Source organism: Triturus cristatus, chromosome 11 (genome assembly GCF_964204655.1).
Source record: "Triturus cristatus chromosome 11, aTriCri1.1, whole genome shotgun sequence".
NCBI classification, from domain to species: domain Eukaryota; kingdom Metazoa; phylum Chordata; class Amphibia; order Caudata; family Salamandridae; genus Triturus; species Triturus cristatus.
The window spans coordinates 356,867,324-356,889,340 of record NC_140594.1 but is presented as its reverse complement, the minus strand read 5'-3'; the positions used below and the strand labels follow the sequence as shown (position 1 = coordinate 356,889,340).

Sequence of the window (22,017 nt, the reverse complement as noted above, 5' to 3'; positions counted from 1 at the left end):
GTCTGGTGTTTTTCACCTGGACACTATGCCTGCCAATGGCAGTGTCCGGTGAATCCCAGGCAAACACATGCAGGAACTGGTGCAAATTCCCACGTGTTATTCTTAAAAACGTGCCTCTTGCAGTTCCAGATATCCATGGTATTAGTAATTCTGCGGGAGAGGGGAGAATTGCCAGGACATTTTCAAGCCAAGTTTTATTTGGCCCCTGAGCAGAGAACCCTTGCCTGAGCGATATCTCGTTAAACCTTCATGCACTGAGGAGGCAGAGCGGGCGTATCCTTTTAGATGGCTAATGGCCAAGCCAACCAAACACAATAGCCGGTCAGGCTCTATTACCAGGGTGGAGGGGTATATTCAACAGCAAGTAAGTAGAAAAGTGAGAAGCTTGCTATAGTTTGGTCCGATGTCTTCTCTAGAGGTGGGGAAATCTATTAGGACATTGCAGGAGATCAAAATAAGGGCATTGCAAAGGCCGTGTTCCCTCAACCTAGGACTGTTGACATCCTGCATATAAACATTCCAGGGCAGTTCAATCCTTAGCCCTTAATGGGACAGTTTGTGCTGAAAAGGCTAGAGCTGCCAATTTTGGAATTGGGTAACTAGGTTCGAGTCTAGGCATTGCTCAACATCCTGTGATTTGGGGCAAATCAATCAATCTCCCTGTACCTAAAAAAACAAAAATGAATGTGTCCTTGTGTAATGGAGCTCCTTTAAAGCGGCCCAATGCCTACAGGCCGAGTAGTACAAAAAAGAGAAATATAGAATTTGGATCTGGCACTTTAATAAAAACCCTAATGCCAAGCTTGATAGAAGCAGTCAAAACGACTTCTTTGCCATGGCAGACAGTGGAATGAGTTGCTGATACTTAGCTTTGGTTTATCCCCTGCTGATAGCAGGCACCCATGTTAACAGTAGAGATTAACAGTAAAAAGCCTACATGCCCCTGGGTCTGCTTGAAATGAATAAGTGACACTTAAAGGGTTGTCCTTCAATTTGAAGGTCTGACTGCAAGGAATTAATGTGCAGTTTGACTCGGTTTTAGACCCAATAAGTAGTAAGAGGATATCAAGTCAGGATAATTAACCCTACATTCTATTAGCAAACTATGACGTCATAGTTTTCAGTAGTTAATCTACCTTTTGCAATAAAATGTGTGCTCAGAGTCTTATTTTTTCAGGCTGTTGATACGTGCATATGTCTGTATATCAAAAGTTCATCTAATAAACATACAAGAGCAAAATAATAAATGTTACATTTCTTAAAAAGCTGTGCTAACTATCAATGTGAAAGCAAACCAGCCCACCTTGTAAAGTTATATAGCAAGACTAATGTTTGTGGTGAACCACCTGACAGACACAGAAAGGGAAAACAGTAAGGCCCTTCTAAAATGAATGTGTGTGGGTGCTGTAACCGCTTCGAAAATATGAAACGCATATCTGATTAAATTACATCTTATTTTCACACTAATTATTAAATGTTACATGGCCAGGAAGGTTGAGAATAGTAGAACGCAATCCTGAGTGATCTTTCTGGAGGTTGTCAGATTAGTAAGAAGTTCCCAAATCTATTATTGACCCCAGTTGTCAACGCTATTGGAAAAGGTGACCTAAATTTCATGGACTGGTACCAATATCTAATGCCCTCAGGAAACATAAATAGATTTTGACTTGGGGAACATGTGATTGGTTCTTTCCAGTTGCTTGACAATGCCCATAGAGACATTCCAAAATGCATTCACAATAATAAATGTGTTGTCTACGGTTTTTGCAACATACGTGTTGCCATTGCAAATAACAGTTCTTATTATCACCCGCTCCATGGTATTCATTTGCATCAACCTTGAAGAGTCAAAGGTCATGTCAGCTATGCTTTGATTCACCCTGTGAACTGCAGACCATACACAGATCCAAGCAGCAAACGCTTCTCACAATGAGGTATTTTGAGGGATTTGAGGTAGGAATCTGTATGAGCCTGATCTTTTCAAAAACCAATGTAACAAATTTGGCCTAAAGTTATTCTCTGTTTGTCACACCGTCATTTGCTAGTCAGTACAACAACAGACATTACCCGCCCCTCAATATGTGCCCTCACCTTGGTGACTAATTGACAGCTATTTCAACCTATTCATTGTCTCACACCCCACTGCTTAGCAAGTACATCATGCAACTTCACTCTGGTAATTTGTCAACTAGCAATTCAGGAGACATTTTGAAAAGGACCAACTTTCCTAATGTGCCTGTTCCAATAGCACTAATGCCCGATCCGTAGGGCCTTAAAATGAGGTGGTGTCGCTTCTCCCACTTTATGCTATTCTCACCTCGGGAAGCATAACATGCTTAACAGGCATTTAACTCATGGTACTGTGTCTACAGCATCTGCTACTGCACTACTAAAGTTTTTTTTCTTTTTAAATCCCGGACTGTCTGTATCCTGGATCCCACGAAGTCCATCTTCAGCTTTCATGAATGATCCTAATTGACGTGAATAGAATCCTACATTCTGCCTACATGTATGTCAATATTATCTTTACAGGGAAGCCCACAGTATTATTCCAGGGATGCCCACATGCTGCTAACATGGACGCCTCCATCGTTCTTCCAGAAATAGGTATACCCTGCATCCAATAGCGTTCTCCTATTATCTGTGATTCCAACTTTCTTCTTACGTGGCCGCCCAAATTCAATTAAATGAATCCCACATTCTGCTGGCATAGATGCCATCATTCTGCTTATACCACTGAAAGATGCCTACATCTTTTTTTAAGGGATGGCCACATTGTACTCCAGAGAAACCAGCATTTTACTTCCAGGGACGCCCAAATTGTGCTTCTGATTAATTCCTACTTCCTAATGTATTGACACATTCGCTCAGAGAGTCCCACTCTTAGAGTAGATAGGAAACCCTGCCCAGACATCTAGCATCATTTACCTTCCCTTGTATCCATGGGCGGAGGTGCTCCTGAGATGGTTAAACGTGAAGCGTGAGGTCCCCAGACATCTGTGTGTCTGTTCTTCTGCTGCACCACCAGATCCTGTGGAGCTCTCAGTTTACACCTCCTAACTGAAGGACATGAAGAGCTTTTATTACAGACCATAAACTCTCCTCACTGGTGGGGCTTTTTACACATGCAACCTGTGATGGGGCTTAGTAAAAGCACACTGATGTGCCAAAACACTTCACCAAACACGTGCCTGTGTTCACTGACCTCCCCAGCATTGTCATTGAAATAGGAAGTACGAGGCCATCTTAGTATGACGTCAGCCCGCACATCTGAAAGGTGTAAACTGGAAATAAACAAGGAAATTCAAGAAGAAGCCCTCCCTGTATTCTACCCCAACAGGAAACAATAAGCATTCTTCAGCCCACCCGTGCCAGATTCAATATAGAGCACTTCTGATAAAATGGAATACTCCGTAGTTAATTTATCCGGGTGTTAAAAATTGCATCTTCAAATAAAGCCCTTCGTAATGTGGCATAGAACACGGACTTTGGTACCTTCTCCACCAGAATCAACATGTCTCAAGAATTCCTAAGCATGTTGCCCTGATAAATATCGGCAGGTGTGAACCTGAGGTACCGTAACATACCTAAGGAAAAAAGTGCGAGTAAGGAATTTATCACACCCAATAATTTTGGTATTTGGCAAACTCCCCACAACTCAAAATTCCAACTCATGCACAATAAGGGAATTCCGTAAACTCTCCGAGCTTATGCTATACCTATTGTTAAGGGAAGATGCAGATATACAATTTTTAGAGAAGAAAGTCTTACCTATAAGGAAAGGATGACAGATGGTTTCTTAGCTCAAGCTGCAAACCTTCATTTCCCAGGGTACAGCTCACGGAGGGCCAGACGTATGACCCTACCAATTTGCGAGTCGCAAATTGCGTCGTTTTAGACTCGCAATTTGCCACTCGCAAATAGGAATGTACAACAGTGTCTCAGACACAGTTTGCGATTCCTAATGGGCTCGCAAATTGTCTGCCTCATTAATATTCATGAGGAAGGTGCTATTTACAACCCCATTAGGAATGGCTGGCACTCCCAGGGATGGTGGCTTGCTGGGCTCAGCAGACCACCATGTCTGTGACTGCTTGTTAAATAAAGCAGTTTTTTTTTTTAAATGCAGTACGTTTTCCTTAAAGGAAAACGGGATGCATTTAAAAAAGAAAAATGAAATGTTACTGTTTCATTTTTTCAGAGTAGACAGTGGTCTGTGGGACCACTGCCTGCTCTTAAATAATATTTTGAATGGCAGTCCCACAGGGGATGAGTCCCCTGGGGACCCCTTCCCGTTTGCGAGTTGCTTACCACCTACTTAAAGGAGGTGGTAAACTTCAAATTGCAGTCTGAAAACAATGGTACATACCATTGGGACTCACTATTAGGAAGGGACGCCCTTGCCACGCCCCTTCCTAATATCGAGTCGCAAACCCTATTTTGCATTTCAGTAATAGGTTACCGACTCACAAAATAGGGTTTTTACATGGGCCAGACCTATTTTGGGGCTGCAAACGGGCCGATTTCCCGTTTGCGACCCCAAAAAACGGTCATACATCTGGCCATGAGATCCCAGAAGAGATTTGGGATATGCTTAGTACAGGGAATGGTCACTTATTGAGCAACACTATTGTGTTCTCCCTCAGGCCCACACAAAGATTCTGTGAGTAGATGACTACTCCCACCAACCCTTACATGCCCCTGGGAATAAACGTGCTACTCTAGAAGCCACAAACCAAATAATCTTTCGGAATTCTCTGCAACTTCCCTATCCAAGAGAGCTTCATCCTTAAAGGTCCCTCCCAGGACTAAATATTTTAATTCAAAGATAGTGTCCGACTGGTGTGCTGGGGGTGAGCATCCCTACAATAATCATATTGGAGCTATGAACATGAATGAGCAATAAAGATGCCTTTAAATGTTATTATCTTGTCACGTTTGCTGTGTGGTCATAGACAAAGGACAAATGTCAAGCTATGTCTTCTGACACCATATTCTTTTAATATGGTCGATTGCTGTTTACTTTTCTTTCACTAACTACAAATTCAAAGGAATTGTAAAGTCAACTATCTGACAATCTTGTTGCAGTACAGGAAGTGTGAAAGGATAAGCTGTAGGATGTCAGTGTTTTTCTAAAACACTCCAAAATGTAAATATCTATAAATGAACTTAACAAATATTTCAAAAGATATCAGTAGATAGGAAAGCACAAATTATGCACATTTTATTGTCATTCTGAACTGTGAGGGAGACAGAGATTTTAAAAGGACCAACGTCGAAGAGTATTGCTAGAGATTCTATAGATTATGAAAATATACAAACAATTTTTTAGTGTGAATTTAGGAAAACCTGTACTTATATGAATATGGTGAAAAATTGTGTCAGTAACGTTAGCTATTTTTGTGTAATAATGTTTGGTGAAATTTCTACATAATCTATATGAATTGATTTTACTTTATCTTAGATATGATATGGATTTAGACGTCATGTTCATTTAGACGTGCAATGCTAACTTCTTGGCATAAATGCTTTCTCACCAGTACTGACCTTTCCCCTGAATTCACACAATGGTACATTCTACTGCTTGTGAAATGTTTATTTGTCCTGTACACGTGCAATTCCTAACATTCTTAAAAGTTTCTTCGACATTCACATTGAGATATTCCTGTGTGAACAGGATTTCAGCTGCAGCTATAAAATGTAACTTTGTATTTCTTGTCTATCAAAGTTAGGCCTATGTGGACTTTCAAATTTTTCGTTTCTCATGATTAGCATGGGAAACCACCTGAATGTTTCAAGAGGCTCAGGTGACATTACGTGATTCTGACCATACAATGGTCTTTCAATGATGGTGTAATGCTACATCACTCCGACTCTGATAGAGACTTTATAAAAGAAGAACCACCAAAGGAGGGGCAACAACACCGATTGATTTTTCCTGCTGAGACCTGGATGCTATGCTGATCGATCTTTTATTCTTTTGGACTACTTTGTTGATGCTACAGTCTGTAGCTGATGGACAGAGACTTCTCTGCCAAACTATTTTATTTTTGATTTTCTTATTTCTTTGGCTTAATGCTAATGGGCTCGGCCCTAATGGACTAAATCTGAACCTTTTCCCTTTTCTTCGTAGGATTTTAGCTATTACACAAGTTTGCAATCCTTCTGCCTTAATGGTAGTGGTACTCTGTAACTCTGTATTCTGAATTTATCAATAAAAATCCGAAGTCTTGCCTAAATGTTTGGTGCTTTAATGCAAGCTGTGATATTCTTAACTGAAATTAGTAAAAGACTACTTATTGTCATGAACTTTGAATCTTTAATAATAATCAAATTAATTATTATCTGCCTGAGTCTGTTATTGAGTCTTGTTGGTTCTTCCTTTTAAACTGTGCTATTTTATCAATGGTTTAAACGCTTTGTAGGGAGAATCAGTGAGCTCTGTCAGAACATCACGTCTTACTTCTTTTGCTCTGTGTTGCCATTGCTTAGCTTTTGGTTTGTATAATTGTAACTTGACTTAACCTCTTCAGGAAGTTGGGTCTTCCTGTTGCTATTCTCTATTACTACAGCATGGATTTGAGAGTGGTCTTTCTCAATCTGATTTCCAATCTGTGAGTTAGCTGTCAATTAATGGTCCTCACTGGTCAGCTAACGTAGAGTTTTGGTTACCCTAATTTCCATCCCTCCTATCAACAGAGAAAGATTCATCAGAGGATCATTGCCTCTGTGGTAAATGGAAGTGCTGCAGGTTGTCTAATCGTAAAGGGCCCATTGTGACTAGAATAGTGAAGCGTGTAAGCGCATGATAAAAATTGTCCACACTTGCGCTGCAACATCAGTTCCCACTAAATTTCAAATTCCAATCAGCTGGGTAACTCTTTCTATTAGGTCCTTCAGAATAAATGGCCCACTTGTATTGAGGAACTAAGTAATCATGTGATGACCAAACAGAGTACTGGAAATCTATGTAACTCATCTACAACCAAGCTGTATGTATGGCTGTGAAGAGCATGGATTAAAGCATGGTACTTCACAGGGCCACACTGGACAACAGGAAAGAAGATTTTCCATGACATCTCAAATACATACTCTGGTTAATTTATATTTTAAACAATTGTATGAAAAAGGCCCTCATAACAAGTGAGCAGTAACTCAGAGAAAAACAATTGTTTGTGTTTTAATAGGGATTGCAAGTTGAAAGCAAATTTTGCACGGATCTTGGGTCTTGCTTTTTTATCCCTGCACAAATATTTGCCAGGTAAAACCTTGCGAAATGTACCCACGTAAAAATGACAATATTCAGAGCTATGAGAAAGTCTCTATCCCTGTATTATCTCCCACTGCGAACTGCGGAAACTCTGAATGGGCACGATGAGAGGTTTGATAATAAGGCACTAGGTCAAAATCGAACCTCGTGCTATTTTTCTGTGAGGTATTACTGCAAGGCAATTTGCATCATCTGAGTATGAGAGACAACATGTTCTCTGCCATAAATATAGACTAACTTGTTTTTTTCTAGAACATGATACAAACCTAGGTTGCACTCCAGGAAGTGCAGTAAAGTTGTTTTCTGCCTTCTGAAAGTTTTAGTCACTTGAGAAGTACTCATTCTTGCCTCCAGCAAGTGCAGTGAATAGCATTACTAAACTCCAGAGATATATTAGTGCTGGTTGATTAACAAGAAGACAGATGGGAAGATACACTTGTCAAAAAAAGGGTGCAGACCAGTTTAAGTGCATTTTTGTACAGCTTTCAAATACTGTGCAAACTACTCTCACCAGCACAACATTCTCTGTGTTTAATGGAGGTCTTCTAAATGTCTTGACACTTTAGGTGTGCCTTTATTTACATGATACTTTACACGCACAGAGCAAGGTGAACATCAGATGGCTTCGCTTCTATATGGTGGCGCGCTATGGATTCAAAGCTGGTAACAGCTTCTAGACTTCATATGCATTCAGTCTGGAATATTTCATGTAGTCACATAGTGGTGCCAGCCTAGCACCCAAGGTGTGAGCTCTGACCATGCTTAGCCCTCCTGGTGAGCCCGGTCCTGTTACTCCACATTTTATCTCAGTGTAAAGATAGGGTTCAGGATCTAGACCATTTCACTCATTGGCTAGAACATCATGAATAACTCCTGCCCTCGGTCTCTCTGAAATGACTGCTTCTGTTAAATCTGTGACGTTTTCGAAATCATCTTTTATTTGGGGTCTGAGGGGAATATTATATATATAACTTTTCACCCCACGGCCTAGCAGAGCAATTGCCCCAGTAGGGTCTGTAAGAGTTCAGTTTCTATGTCAGTTAAAAATATGATTTCTCTGAAATTATGACTTCTAAGGGGTCTGAAAAAGCACTGTTCAACCTATGATTTCTCTGGAATGAGCGTCTGTATACCCATTCCAGCAAAGACCTCTCTGAAATGTTGTTTCTCCTGTGGGGTCTTTGAGGAGTTCAGTGTACATGTTTGTTGAACCCATGACTTCTCAGGAATGATTGACTCTATGGGGTCTGAGATGGGTTCAGTTAATTATTCTGTGCAACCTATGCCCTATCCAAAGTATTGCCCCTGTGTGGTTGGAGGGGTCTTCCCATTTCTTGTTCAATCAAGTCTTGTACAACTCTTACTACTGGCACTATGCAGCTACGTATTCAATGCATTCAGTCTTTAACCGCTCTGTTAAGCTGACCGCTGTGTGGATGGGAACTAGGGTGTACGATTAACCATTAGTCGTTCTACGTGAATGTAGTGGGAATTCCGTTCACATGGCTATTGAATCCGATTACCTCATCTTAGAGCCCAGTAGAGTCATCGGAGACAGTTTGGTGCATGTGCCTATGCAACACTTGCCTCCCTGCAATTTAATTACTATACAAATCCAAGCCACTCTGGAAGGCTATTTGCTCAAACCATAACCATAACATCTCTGTGAACTGTATGGTGTTTATGCATTCAATCCTTGGCCTCCTTAGACAGTACCACCTCCTTGCGGGGGTTAGTCCACACATCTTTTCATTTGTTGCTGTCTCTGTGTGTGCCACCAGTACATTTGATTTGGAGATGGGGGCGAGGGGTCCAGTTTCATGTCCCCGCAATCCATGATCATTTCAGTGGAGAACATTAATGGTGGTTTTAAAGATGAGGCAGATCCCTGAAAATAATTGGACTATGGTGGACAGTGTCTTCCAGAACCGCCTCCGGGCAGCTTCTTGGCAGTCCTAACTTTAGTTCTCCGGAGGCTTAGGAGAGGAGATAAGTAGGTGAAAAGTGTGTTAACTCTGCAGGAAAATGAAGACAAGCCAGTTGGCCTACTTGTCAACCTCTCCTTGTTTAGCAATTCGGCAGGAAAGAAAAATGTTATCTCAGGCACTTGAAGCCATCAATTGGTTTAAACCCGTGCCAATCCAGCTGTTTAAATATAGTGGTTTTACCTGGCACCCAATAGGTTCCTCAGTGCCAGGTGCTGGCACTACCCCAAGCCAATTCACACTACAGAATTTAAATCTGTCAGCAGCTGCTTCTGCTCAGAGTTTGAACACTGCTTTTGGGCAGTGTCCTAACTTCATCTTGTGGAATGGGCTTGTTAGAGGTGGGAAGGGGATGAGGGTGGAGGCTCAATACAAGAATCCTTCAGTCAACACTTGAAAGAGGAACGTGGAGGAACCAGTGATGAATACAAATGGATGCACATAGAGGCGAACAATGGAGATCAAAGAGGGCTGTGACAATGGCACCATCTGAGCATACAGGAAAGAAAGAATGTGGTAATGGGTGCCCTCTCTGCATTATTGTGAGAAGGTATGATTGTGGTGTTTGGAGTCCCCTGAGCAAGATATAAGAGAGGATTCAGGCAATGACAGCCTGCTGAGTTGTATTTCTGAAATGAGGATTTGGATGTTAGGTGCTCATTAAGCAGCAGCTAGGTGATGGGTGTCTCTGAGCACTCTATGGACAGACGGGTTCGAGTGAAGTGAATCTGAGCAATATATGGGAATAGAGGATTAGAGTGAGGAATTCCATCAAAACAGAGGAGAATGGTGGTGGGTGTCTATGAGTGAGTAGAGTTGGGGTGATGAACCTGCAGATTTCAGGTGTCCATCATCCCCTTTTCAGCGATTAATGCTGATATCAATAGTCTTAGTGGGGACATAGGAAAAAGAATCCTGAAGATGATACACTAGTTGATTAATTATGATCAGTCATGTTTCATACCCTACCATTAGGCAGTAACAAATGTATGGAGACTGGCTTATGTAAAATATTTCCTAGAGATGTATAACCTTTGTTAGATAACGAAGAAGCTTTCGATACCATCAGATGGGAATTTTTGCTCCATGACCTGGAATATTTTAATTTTGGACCTGTCCTTACTGCCTGGATTAAACTAATATATTTGTAACCCTGCTTGGGTTAAGATGGGCAGTCTAATTTCTTGCAACTGGCAGGAACGTCCACTCTCATCTCAACTGTTACTTCGGGGATGGAAGCTATGGCCACCATACTTACAAAAATATGTTATTATAACAACAGGGATAAAACACACTTAGTATCTTTACATATAAACAACACTTTATTGTTCCTAACGAACAAGAAAAGTATTTCCCAACAATAATAGATAGCTTAAATAAATTTGGCAAGATTTCTGGAAGATATACAAATTGGCCAAGTTTAACCTGTTCCCGTTAGGAGCATAAGCAATCCAAGCCAGGGATGAACTCACGAACCTTGGGCTAGAGTGGCATGTCAGAGACCTGAAACACTTGGGAATAAGAGTGGCAACCTGCACTGAAATGTACATTAACATGAATATAGGCAGAGTACTCACTAGCAAACTCAGAGATCTTCATTCTGGAAGACGCTTCCATTGGCTGTCAAGAGTAGAGTAGCATTAATTAAGATGTAATTCTTCCTCCGTGCTTAAATATTTTTTAAGGAACACTCTATCTTCTCCCAAAGCAAATATTCCGCAAATTAGATAGTATGCTTCCCTCTCTCTAGTCTGGGAAGATGCTGAACCCAGAGTCAAGCTGAAGACTCTGAAATTGGCATGTGGTTGTGATGGACTGGGATTGCTATATCTGGAGTGTTAATGTCAGCTTCTCAACTAAAGAAACTTGTGTATGCTAGTGAGTCTGCCTGCAGGAGACAGTATGCTGTTGGGAGGTTGCCATGACGACAAGCTGCTATAAAATAGTTCTTGACCCCTTACATCCACTGATGTAGCTTACTTGGTCATCCAGATGTTCAAAATTGGCGAATTGGTCTTCTTTATTAAAGATCAAGCCATTTACAATTGAAGCAACGCTTTGAGGGGTCTGAAGAGTTATCAGAAATTGTACCTCGAAGCTGGGGGTGGGAGTCAACTAATGAGCGACTTGTTTGCAGAACAAGCTTCCCTGAGATTTTGTTATGCTTTACCTGAGAACACTTCCTAATCAACAAGCTATCTGTTTGACTGACACCCAGTTGATACACCTATCTGTGACAAGCTGCATCCATTTAGACTGCTTAAAGGATGTTATACACTAACCCTACAACCAGAACTGGAATACACCCTCCCAGCTGTGAATGTTACTTGCTTTTTATCTTTTATCTGACTTTGTGTGATACATGGAAGTGACTTATGAGTGGCACGCGGGCCCTAACAAATCATCAATCAATCATTAAATAAATAAGGGACTTATTATGAGTCTGGGGGTGCAGGACCACCTTGCACCTCCAAACCCATATTTGAACTGCCCACCAGATTAGGAGTTTACGCCTGTCTGGCGGGTGTTTTCTGGCGTTCCCATGGCGGCGCCTATGGAATAGGCACCGCCATGGTACGTCATAATCAGTACCTGCACAGCATAGACTGCTGCAGTCACCGCCGAGCAGGTACTGGTGTGCATGCACACAGTAGGCCACATGTTGTGCACCCCTGTGTACATCCACATGGCATGAGGCATCAGGTTTCCTCACCGCCAAACTGCTATGAAAAGTGTGGCAGTGAAGAAACTCATAATCTGATTGGTGGGCCGCAGCGGCCCCGCCAAGTATATTGCAACCTCAAGGCCACAGTGTTTCAGAGATCCCTGGCGGTTGCAGTGGCCCAAGGATGCCCCGACCGCCCTGGTCATAATAGGGCGGTCAGAAGACTGCCACTGCCGTGCCCCACGACTGCCAGACTCATAATAAAGCCCTATATAAACATGATTCAATAATCTAAAATAAATAATGAAATACAAACTCAAATAAACAAATAATAAAAGTGTGGAGTATCTGATGAAGACCCAAATGTGTATGCTGGAAACATACATCTGCCTTTATAGCATTGTGATGCAAGAACCCTTCCTGTTCCCAGACAAATAAATCTGGTGCAACTGTTGATAGATTTCTTTGCTTTATTTCACAGGTCAAGAGTATTGCAGAATCTGACAATTTCCATCTTAATATATCATCTAAGTTCTCACCATTCCCCTAAACACAGAATCGCCTTGCTGCAGATGACTGTAATTTCACACCTGAGGTGTAGACTGAGAGGCATATTTATAAGAGCTTATATCCACCAGACAGTCACTGTTTGTGATGTTCTGGGGGCAATAAGCCCTTTGCCTTATTTACAAGGTGGCGTTAAGCCACTTAACACCACCTTGTTAATAAGGCCCCTTTTCTGGCAGCACTTTGCGCGAATGGGGCGGTCAATGGGTGTTGCAGTGGGTGTTTTGCTGCAACACCTATTGCTTTTTGACAGTGCCTCCTATTGACAGGGGTGGTGTAAATATGGGGAAGCACTAAAAATAAGACATGGGAAAACCTCGTCTTAACCTGGCGAAATAAGCCAAATTTATTAATTTCTCCTTGTTTTTGCTGTTTCTATGTGTGATGCATCCTGCAGCACACATAAAACAGCAAATCGCCATTAGCGATTGTTCCTGTGAAGGAAGGAGTTCCTTCCTGCACATAAACAATCATTAAAAATGATGAGTTGTAACTTTTATGTGTGCTGCAAAAAGCAGCACACATAGAAGTTACAAATTGACATTACTGACTGTTTATGTGCAGGAAGGGACACCTTCCTGCTCATGAACAATCATTCCCCGCAATGCAGGCACCCTTGCACTTTTGTGCAAGGGTGCCTGCATTGCCACTAGGCAGCTACATTGAGGGTCAGTGCTAGGGGAAGCGCAGGGGTGAGCCGCGTTTTGGTAAATACAGCGCATCTCTGCGTTTGGAAAGTGTTGAAGCGCGGTGTTAGCAATCTTGGCTTAACGCACCACTCCAACAGTTTCCTTGTAAATATGCCCCTGAATTTTTGACTGCTACAACTAGCCATACAACCACTACAAATGTCCCTGCACAGGTGATGACATCCGCCTTTTTGCGCACATCCAGATAACATTGTTGGCCAGCCAATATTAGACTTGGTTTGCTGATCAGGTCATCAATTGAGCTCAAAGTCTTGGCTTTGATAGATGGGGAAGTCTACAGAGAGCACCCTTAATATCGGCAACGATTACTGGGGTCTCCAGACTGCACATTTACATGAAGAAGTGCACAAAAAACCTTCTTTATTACATCAAGATATCCCTATTGAAGGGTCAATAGAAAAGAGGTGGCATCAAAGGATGTTGCAGTCAAGAAAAATGTCCCCATTTCGGCACATATACAGTTCCGCACACTAACTCACATATAAAACCAATCAGTCACCAGAACAAGACACCAGAACAATGAATTGTATCCATGTATTTTATTAAAATATGACAACGTTTTTTCGACACAATAGCAAAAATTATACAACAAAAATTTAAAAAGTTAAAAGCACAAATTAATGTTCTATACAATAAATACTCAACACTAAAAAAAGTGGGGAGAACATGCAAGAAAGTTGTTTTCTTATCCACTAGAATAGGAAGACATTAGATCCGGATCCTGTGCCAAAGACCAAGCTGCTTTGTATGCTTAGATCAACACCTGCAGTGGAATCCTTTAATAAGCCAGTAAATAAATTGTTGGATTGACCTGCTAGAATATCCTGTCCAGTGGTTTATTAGAAGATATCTATTCAAATATTGTTTTCCGCCATATTTATGTATCATCTTCTGTGTACTAGTACAAGTAATCTGGATATCAGCACTATGAACTATTGGCAGATATGGATGAGAATTTGTAAATCAATAAAACTACAAATACCGGTGATGCTTGCAGTCGTGCTCGATTGATCACACCTATCAGAGTAGGAATCTCTTAATTTGAAGTTAATAACTGGGATTTCACTCAGCATGCTAGATGACTGGTGAAAGTAAGGTAACAGAAGGAGTTTCGATAAATGTGCCAGACACACTTCTCACCAAGTACAGCACAGCTCTGAGGAAGGTTCTCAATGACCTTACAGTATTAAGGGAAACTGCCTTGTCTGTCCCCGCCCACCAGTTGCTGGATCCATAATCAATTATATAAGACCTTGATGATATAGGGTTACTAGTAGAATGCTAATTGAGCAATAGGTACATGTAGGCTTGAACATTTGGAGCTACTGCTGTGAAGAAATCCTACAGAGTTCTGGCAGCCTGTTTGTTATAATGTCACACTGACAGCTAAACTTAATTTTTCGAAAATGCGAAAGCAATAGTTATGCAGCTGTAGATCATTAGGCCAAAAATCTCAAAGTTGGCTACTTTAGAAAAAGTGGCATTTACTGCTAAAAAACAGATTGCATTTTTCAATGGTATTTTTGGGGGGAATTCTTGGGATATTAAAAAGTGACGCAACTCTTGGCATCTTCATGGAAACCAGATGCTAAATATGAAGAGCACGCCTATATAATACATACAAGAATGACTGCAAGAAAGGTGGCTATATGAAATCATTTTATAGAATGAAGGCTATAGTTGACGTTTTGGGGGGAATACATTTACTTTTATTCTGTTAATGTTAATGTGTTTGTCAATTTAAAATCCTACTAAATTAATTACATAATAAACAGAAATCCTAGAAATTGAGCGAAGCATTGTTGAGTGTTGGGCACATATTGCTAGAGCTTTTAAATATGACTGAACGGGCTGCCAATTGCCGGGACTTGTTAGAAAGTGCTGAATAGCAGAAGCTCTTTGAAAGTGAGTGTCACTGTGTCATTTATTGAATGTTGAATGGATGCTGCCCTCAGGAGAATGGCGTAAGTAACTATGAGGCGTTCCTCTTAGGATCGCACCTAATAAATGTCTTTAAAGAAGCCCTATAAAAAAGGCTTCCTTCTGGCCTGGTACCTTTTAGGAGCGAAGAGTGAAGGCCCTGCTTCAAGGTAATTCTGACTGCCTTCTTTACCTAGCCTGCTTTGCATTGGCTTTCCAAAAGAGCTTTGCTCTACACTCGGTATGCAAGTAAGTTAATAGGGACACCATCGCCATCTTATTAGTGTGGGTAAGTCCTGACAGAACCAGACAAACACTATTTTTGTGAGGACCGGTGTGTTATGAGTACAGCTCCCCGCAGTATGATAAACTACTTTCGAGCATGTGAATCAAAACACTAAAAGCGCTGTTATATTTTCCCTAGACTGTTTTATAAATAAGGCTCCCTGTTTTCTGTTTTTACTGATTTTTACAGATAAAGACAGACAGAAAACATTATTATCTTGTCTGTATTTATTTTTAAATGTGGATAAAAAACGTAAATTGGGAGTAATTCTAAATAGTGTCTGCCATGACTGTCAGGCCAATAGCTGTGTGGATTGATAGAAAAGTGGGCTAAAAAGGAAAGGAATTTTAGTCAAGATGCATTAACAGCAGTAGATATGCACAAGGTTGATACTGAAATTTGCATAATTTCTTATAAGTGCATTGATTTATTGTCTGTGGGTGTTTACAGCATTGAAACCAGGTAGCCATTCAAGCATGAGTGCATATTTACTGATGAAAACATTGAAAACATACTAATTTCAGCTTAATTTTTCCATAAAACCCAAAATAAATATGGATAAATACAGATAAAATTAACAAAAAATATATATGGATAAATACAGATGGAAATGTCGAAAAAAGAATTGCCATAAAACGGGGAGCCCTATTTATAAACTACCAGAGGATCAAAGTGCACGTGGAGACAGAATAGTAAATACACACTTCATTATGGTCAATGTCCAGTCCTCATAAAGATAGGTATGAAATGGTGTGTTAGATTGTGTGTGCAAATGTGTGTGTATTTGTTTGCCCTCAGACAATTAGCCGTGTGTGATTCAAGGTGACTTTCTTAGACACAAAAGATTATCTCCAAATTGTACACAGGTAGATTCAATAGTCTTTGCTCCATGAAGACCCTCACCTTCAAACATACGCTTTCCAGTTGCATCACCCTTATTAAAAATGCCATCCAGTTTCTTGTTCCTGAATAACTCTTTGAATTGTCTGTGATTCACACAAACATTAATGTTTGCACCGCCACACAAACGTTTTGACAGTCGTCACAGCCGAAAGCACCACTAAAGCCTTTCTGTTGATAACTAATTATCTCAACTTAGATTCTATTGGCAAATTGATAAAAATCCATTGACATGAATCAGAATGTAACCCATTTCATATGTGCACCAACATTTACAGTGACCACACTCTGAGGTCCCTATTACCAATGACTCACTGTGTGTGCTTCACTCAAATACTTTTTTTCATCTCACTCATTTCATTCCTACATTCGCCATTCCAAACAAGCATCCGCACCTTTCTTAACCAAAGTCCTTATAGTCGTAGTGCTTTCATTCTTGTTCAATCTGGCACAAAATTCTGAGATGTCCAGTAATACATAAGCTGGTCCAGAGACTACACATTGTTGAATTTCAATACTAATGTACTTTTGAGATTCAATTCACCTGTAAATGACAGTAAATCCAGAGTAATTGAAACACTTGAATCCCACAGAAGGGCGATGATTGATGTTGGGGAAGGGATGACTATGAACAATGAAAAAAAAGTCTTCTCTGGTCCACTCACAAACGTGTAGCGCCTAATAATTTCCTTGCTGTTACCATTTGAATTACCAGTTTCTTTGCCTCCACAGAGCTTATTACATGAGAATCAAAAGATCCTCATCAAGTTTAATTTTACAGCAATGACTTAAACTCAATGGAGTACTAGACACCTTATGCACGACCAGATCTGTATGATCCTCTCAAGCGGAAAAAACCCATTTCAGTCAACCTCATTTATTGCTAAACACTTGATGAAATATTAATTGACTACAAACCTAGGACTAACCCTACTCCAAGAACACCATTCTCACTTCCTTACACTTCATTACTTGAGGATGACCATTCAGGTACAATTGCTTCTAATTATTTTTGTCAAGGCCACCCAGGACCTACTCCCTGAATTTATTGATGTACACCATTGCCATGGTCTCTCACTCTCCAAACTGACACATGGCTTTATTACTTTGCTCTTTGGGCTGTTTACTGTATTATGTACGTCAATATAGTAGGATGGGAGAATTAATGATTGAATAGCACCTTCCTTGAGGGACATGCCAGACACAAGGTCAAAAAGAAGTACTACTCAATGTGAATTACTAATCAACTTATCCAGAAGGATGACTAAGGATGTATTATGTCTCAGATCAAACCCTAGACAGACTTGTGTATGGATGTGACATTTGTATCCTAAATCCTAAATATAATTCATATTTCAATGTGTTATTTATTTATTTACATACAATAATTCAGGGTTACAAAATAAACATATGTAATGCTTAACCAAACAACAGTGTTGGGAGTTGCTATTTATTCTGGCTGAAGATATGCCAAGGACTTCACCCCGCAGGGTAATCATACAGGAGGAAAGGAGGCACTGTAATTATCATGATGAGATGTATTATGTCATCTGTTGGCTCTTGTTTGGGTGGCTGGGTGGTGTTCTCAGTCTGCTTAACCCTTTAGATAGGGAGAGAGTCGGATGCCCTCTGCTATTTAACATAAAGCACCATGCTATTGTCAAGAAGGGGTTAACATGCCCACAGCCTAGGTGTATGAAGGGTATTTATGCTTTGTAATGTCAGCCTCTACACCACCCAATCAGGATTTACAGTCATCCCTGTAGCAATGCCTGAAAACCTGTTGCCAACACCAGCGATGAACTTGGTGAAACATGCAATATGAAATGAAACAACTGTAAGAAAAAGTAGTCTTTGGATCAGAATAGTGTTGAAGATGTAATCATATTTGGGCTTTGTCAATATAATCCTAGAGCCGACCAAATGTTTCGCGGCTGGATTCCTTGATGAGGAAAAAGGATTGACCAAACTGTACTCAGTACCAGAGAACTTCGGTCATGAAGTAGTTGTTGCTTTCAAAGTCTAAAATCTGGGCATCTTTTTAGCTGCAAGGCTATAGAGATGGATAATGAGAATCTCTGGTGTCAAACATTACAGAATAAGTGTAGTTGGAGAGACCAAGGGATGATAACTCCTACACACTGCATTCTGTAGTAACATCTGGCATGAATCCTATTTGTAGTTCTCTCCATTGAAAACCTCCCTCTTCACAAGTGGAATTAGCCTGGAGCACCAGCTAATGGGGTGTAAGATGTATTGTACATGTCCCACACTAAATAAATATCAGGGGACCAACGAACGCCTATTGGAGGAAAGGGTGGCCAATATACACCCTACTCAGTCAAAGAATATGTTTAAAGGAAGGCAACAAGCTGATCCCATGTCCCTGAAGAGCTCTGGTCCTGAAGCGTACCTGCAATAGTTGTGTTCTCCCAGACCACCTTCTCCGTTAGGATATCTCAGGGTATTGTAAGGGTGCTGGATGGTCTCGTTCCAGAAGAGGCACGGCTTCCCACCTTGTGGGGATGTTTGATTCTGGGTCCCTCTGTAATCTGCACCGTTTGCCGTGTAGCAGTCTGAAAATACATATAAATATAACAAATATAAAAATAAAATACTCATAAAGAAAAATTGCTTCTTGCACATTGCAAAGATATTCAAGTCACAAGATATAATTTTATAATAATAGTCTTATATAAGAATCTCACAATGGACCAGCAGATTTTTAATCGATCATGGTTGTACCTCAGAATTCAGTGGCAGTTCAAAAATGTACAATATTGTCGGAAAGAATAATCAGAAGACCGGTTTAGATTTGTGTTGGTTATAATCAAGAGAGCAGTTCATTCTACAAGCTGTCTGTCTTTTTTAGTATTTTATAAAGGCTTTGTTGGGGGAAAAAAGAGACAAGCTAAGCCTATAAGTGTTCTATTTAGTAGACACTCACTTTACATATCCTCTATGTGCTCCTATCTGGCTACAACATCCTCCTGAGCAATTGCGTCGAGGGTATCGGAGGCAAGATTACTGCACTTTCCTCAAACTCCATAGATAGCTGTCATTATGTGATTCCTCTTCTTCTTCTTGTTAAATGCATCACAGTCAAGCCTCCATCTTTGCTTTCACAGTCATGTATAACCCCTCAAAAACACTGTCACTTCCACCTCTCAAAAGTCTTGGATCTAGTCAACACCCATTTCCACCTCTTTCATTCTATACACATTGGCAAGATGATCACCACAAATTTTAAAGACACCATGTGGTGAAAGATACAACCTCCAGTTCTTCCAACAAAGCCTCATTCATACATAGCACAGGCCGGAGTCCTGACACCCTCTTCTGTGAGTATACAAAACAGTGATGGATGGAATGCTTGAATTAATCTCAGCCAATGGTAATCACTCGGGCCACATCCCAAACCATCGTTATTTCGCACACCATGCCTCCTCAGTTTGGACCCATCTTGGTGGGCGAAAAAGGATGGGTTGGGATGCAGCCCAAGCGATTGCCAGTGGCTGAGAATAATTCAAGCATTCCATCCATCACCTTGTTATTTTTGCTTTTGACTCCTTTCTGTGAAGCGTCAGCCTCAGAATTTCTAGCACCAACCCTTCATGTGGTATGACCACTCCTTGTTCCAAATTTTTGTCCTCACTACTCCACAAATGTTTCAGTGTCCATCTCTAGCTACTCACATTCTGTGGAGCCACACTTTAAAAATTGCTATGTTTCTCTGGGGTTGGGAGATGCACACAAGTTATTGACCAGGCCAAATAATCGCAGCTCCAGCCCGGAATCATGAATCAGTCCATTCAGCCAAATTGGAAATGCAAGTGTATTTATATAGCGCTTATGACCCCGACAAGGCATTAAACTGCTTCACGATTTTACCCTTATGAAGAAATGACAGTTTTAGTACCACACCCCTTACTCCTCTCCAAACCTCTTGACATCTCTGCAGCCAAAGTATGGTCTCTTTCGCGGACCCAACAGTCACTCTCCCAGCTGGCATACACACATCTTAATCCCTGCATTATAGTATTAATGGTGATGAGCCCCTCCATTCATCAACATTAATAACATTATGGAGTCTACTGCTATTTACATCTATTCCATGGAAGTAATCATCAAAAATATAGTATCATCGGCGTCGCCCTCTAATTTCGGGACTGCATCGAAATGAGTCTACACGATGGTACCCATCTCATAACACAGCTTGCCAATTCATTTCTCTCATCTGGTGAGGTCTCCTCGGATCTCGAGACACCATTCCTGTCCAGCCCAGCTATGGAAATCAAATGCACACCTTACCATGCTGTTACCAGAGCTGCGACCTCTCTTTCCAGCTATGATCTTTGAGACGACATTAACAATCATACTTTCAGTATAAGTAGTGAACAAAGCCATCATTTGGGATTTTTTGTTGTGGTTTCTGGCCACAACATGATGCCGAAACCACCTACATGAATATCAGGAACCAGAGTCGAGCCTCCACCATGCTTTCTTATTGACCATCTTGAAAAGTCCTATGAAACAGGAGGATGGAGGAAGGCCCTGGGCGTGATTGAAATTCTATCTATTAGGAGAAAACACTGTCCTAATGGCCATCGCCCGAGAAAAAATATTTCAGCTTAAAACACACATTTGGGAGAGGTGATACTTGAGGAAGGGACTTTTTTTTCTTTCCCCAGAGTTTTATTTAGCGCGAACTTGACCCAAAGGTATCAGCGCGCTTTACATGAGCACCAGTTGCATTACAGACCCACACATTCATTTTTGTTAGGCACGGGGAGATTAGGCTATTTGCCCAGAATCACAGGATGTTGGTGCCCCTGCTGAGACTCGTACCCGGTTTCCCAGATTGGAGATTCACCGCCCTAGCCGTTATGCTACAGCCTCTCCAGATGGCTATGCTACACTCAAAACCCGCATCCAGGGACGGCTTTAGAGCTGGTGGCGCCTGGTGCAATAATAACTTTTGGCGCCCCAACGTCCCTTGACCTCCTCCTTGGATTCTCTCACTACCACCTGCAAAAGTGCCCCTCATCTCTCCTATCATATGATATTGCTAAGCACAGCGCCCCCCTGAGGTCACAGCGCCACCCTCCACAGGTCAGCGCCCAGAGCGACCGCACCAGTCGCACTGCCCTAAAGCCAGCCCTACCCACAACCCAATCGACATATATTTACTATGTGGAAAAATATTCTACTCACCCACTTAGACGCATAACTCAACACACAAGTATCTGGACAGAGTGCTCCTTCAGAGTACTTATAATGTGTTTGCAATTAATACCCGGCACCATCCAGTGTCAGAGTGGTCACCTGGCACAGTTTCAGGCCACTGCCATTATAACAGAGGCTCTGCTGAGAGAGAGTTAGACAACATTTCAGACAGAGTAGCAACTCTCAATCAGCAACAAAGGTTACACGTTCAAAAGGTTACAAATCTGGGGGGCGTGGGTTGGCATAGTGTGGCAAATGAGAATAATGCCCCCATTGGAAATAATGCCGACAGAGATTGTTGCCAACACTTTGAATAGTGCTGACACCACAAAAAGTGCTAGCAATTGGAATAGGCCCAACCTAATAAATAGTGCTTATATTCCAAATAATACTGCCAATGGTTGGGGATGGTGCTGATACATAGAACAATGCCAGGCACTGGAAACAATGCTGTTTTTGAGGGTTTGTGCTGACATTTGTGAACAGTG

General features: G+C 41.2%; 1 protein-coding gene across 1 annotated transcript in view; it reads right to left on the bottom strand.

The window, feature by feature from the left end:
- The window catches only part of KREMEN1 (kringle containing transmembrane protein 1), a 366,592-nt gene that overhangs the window by 169,414 nt on the left and 175,161 nt on the right, over nucleotides 1-22,017 (bottom strand). The window contains exon 2 of the mRNA XM_085633315.1: nucleotides 18,717-18,879. Coding sequence (XP_085489441.1) covers nucleotides 18,717-18,879 — 163 coding nt within the window. The remainder of the gene's footprint in view (nucleotides 1-18,716; nucleotides 18,880-22,017) is intronic.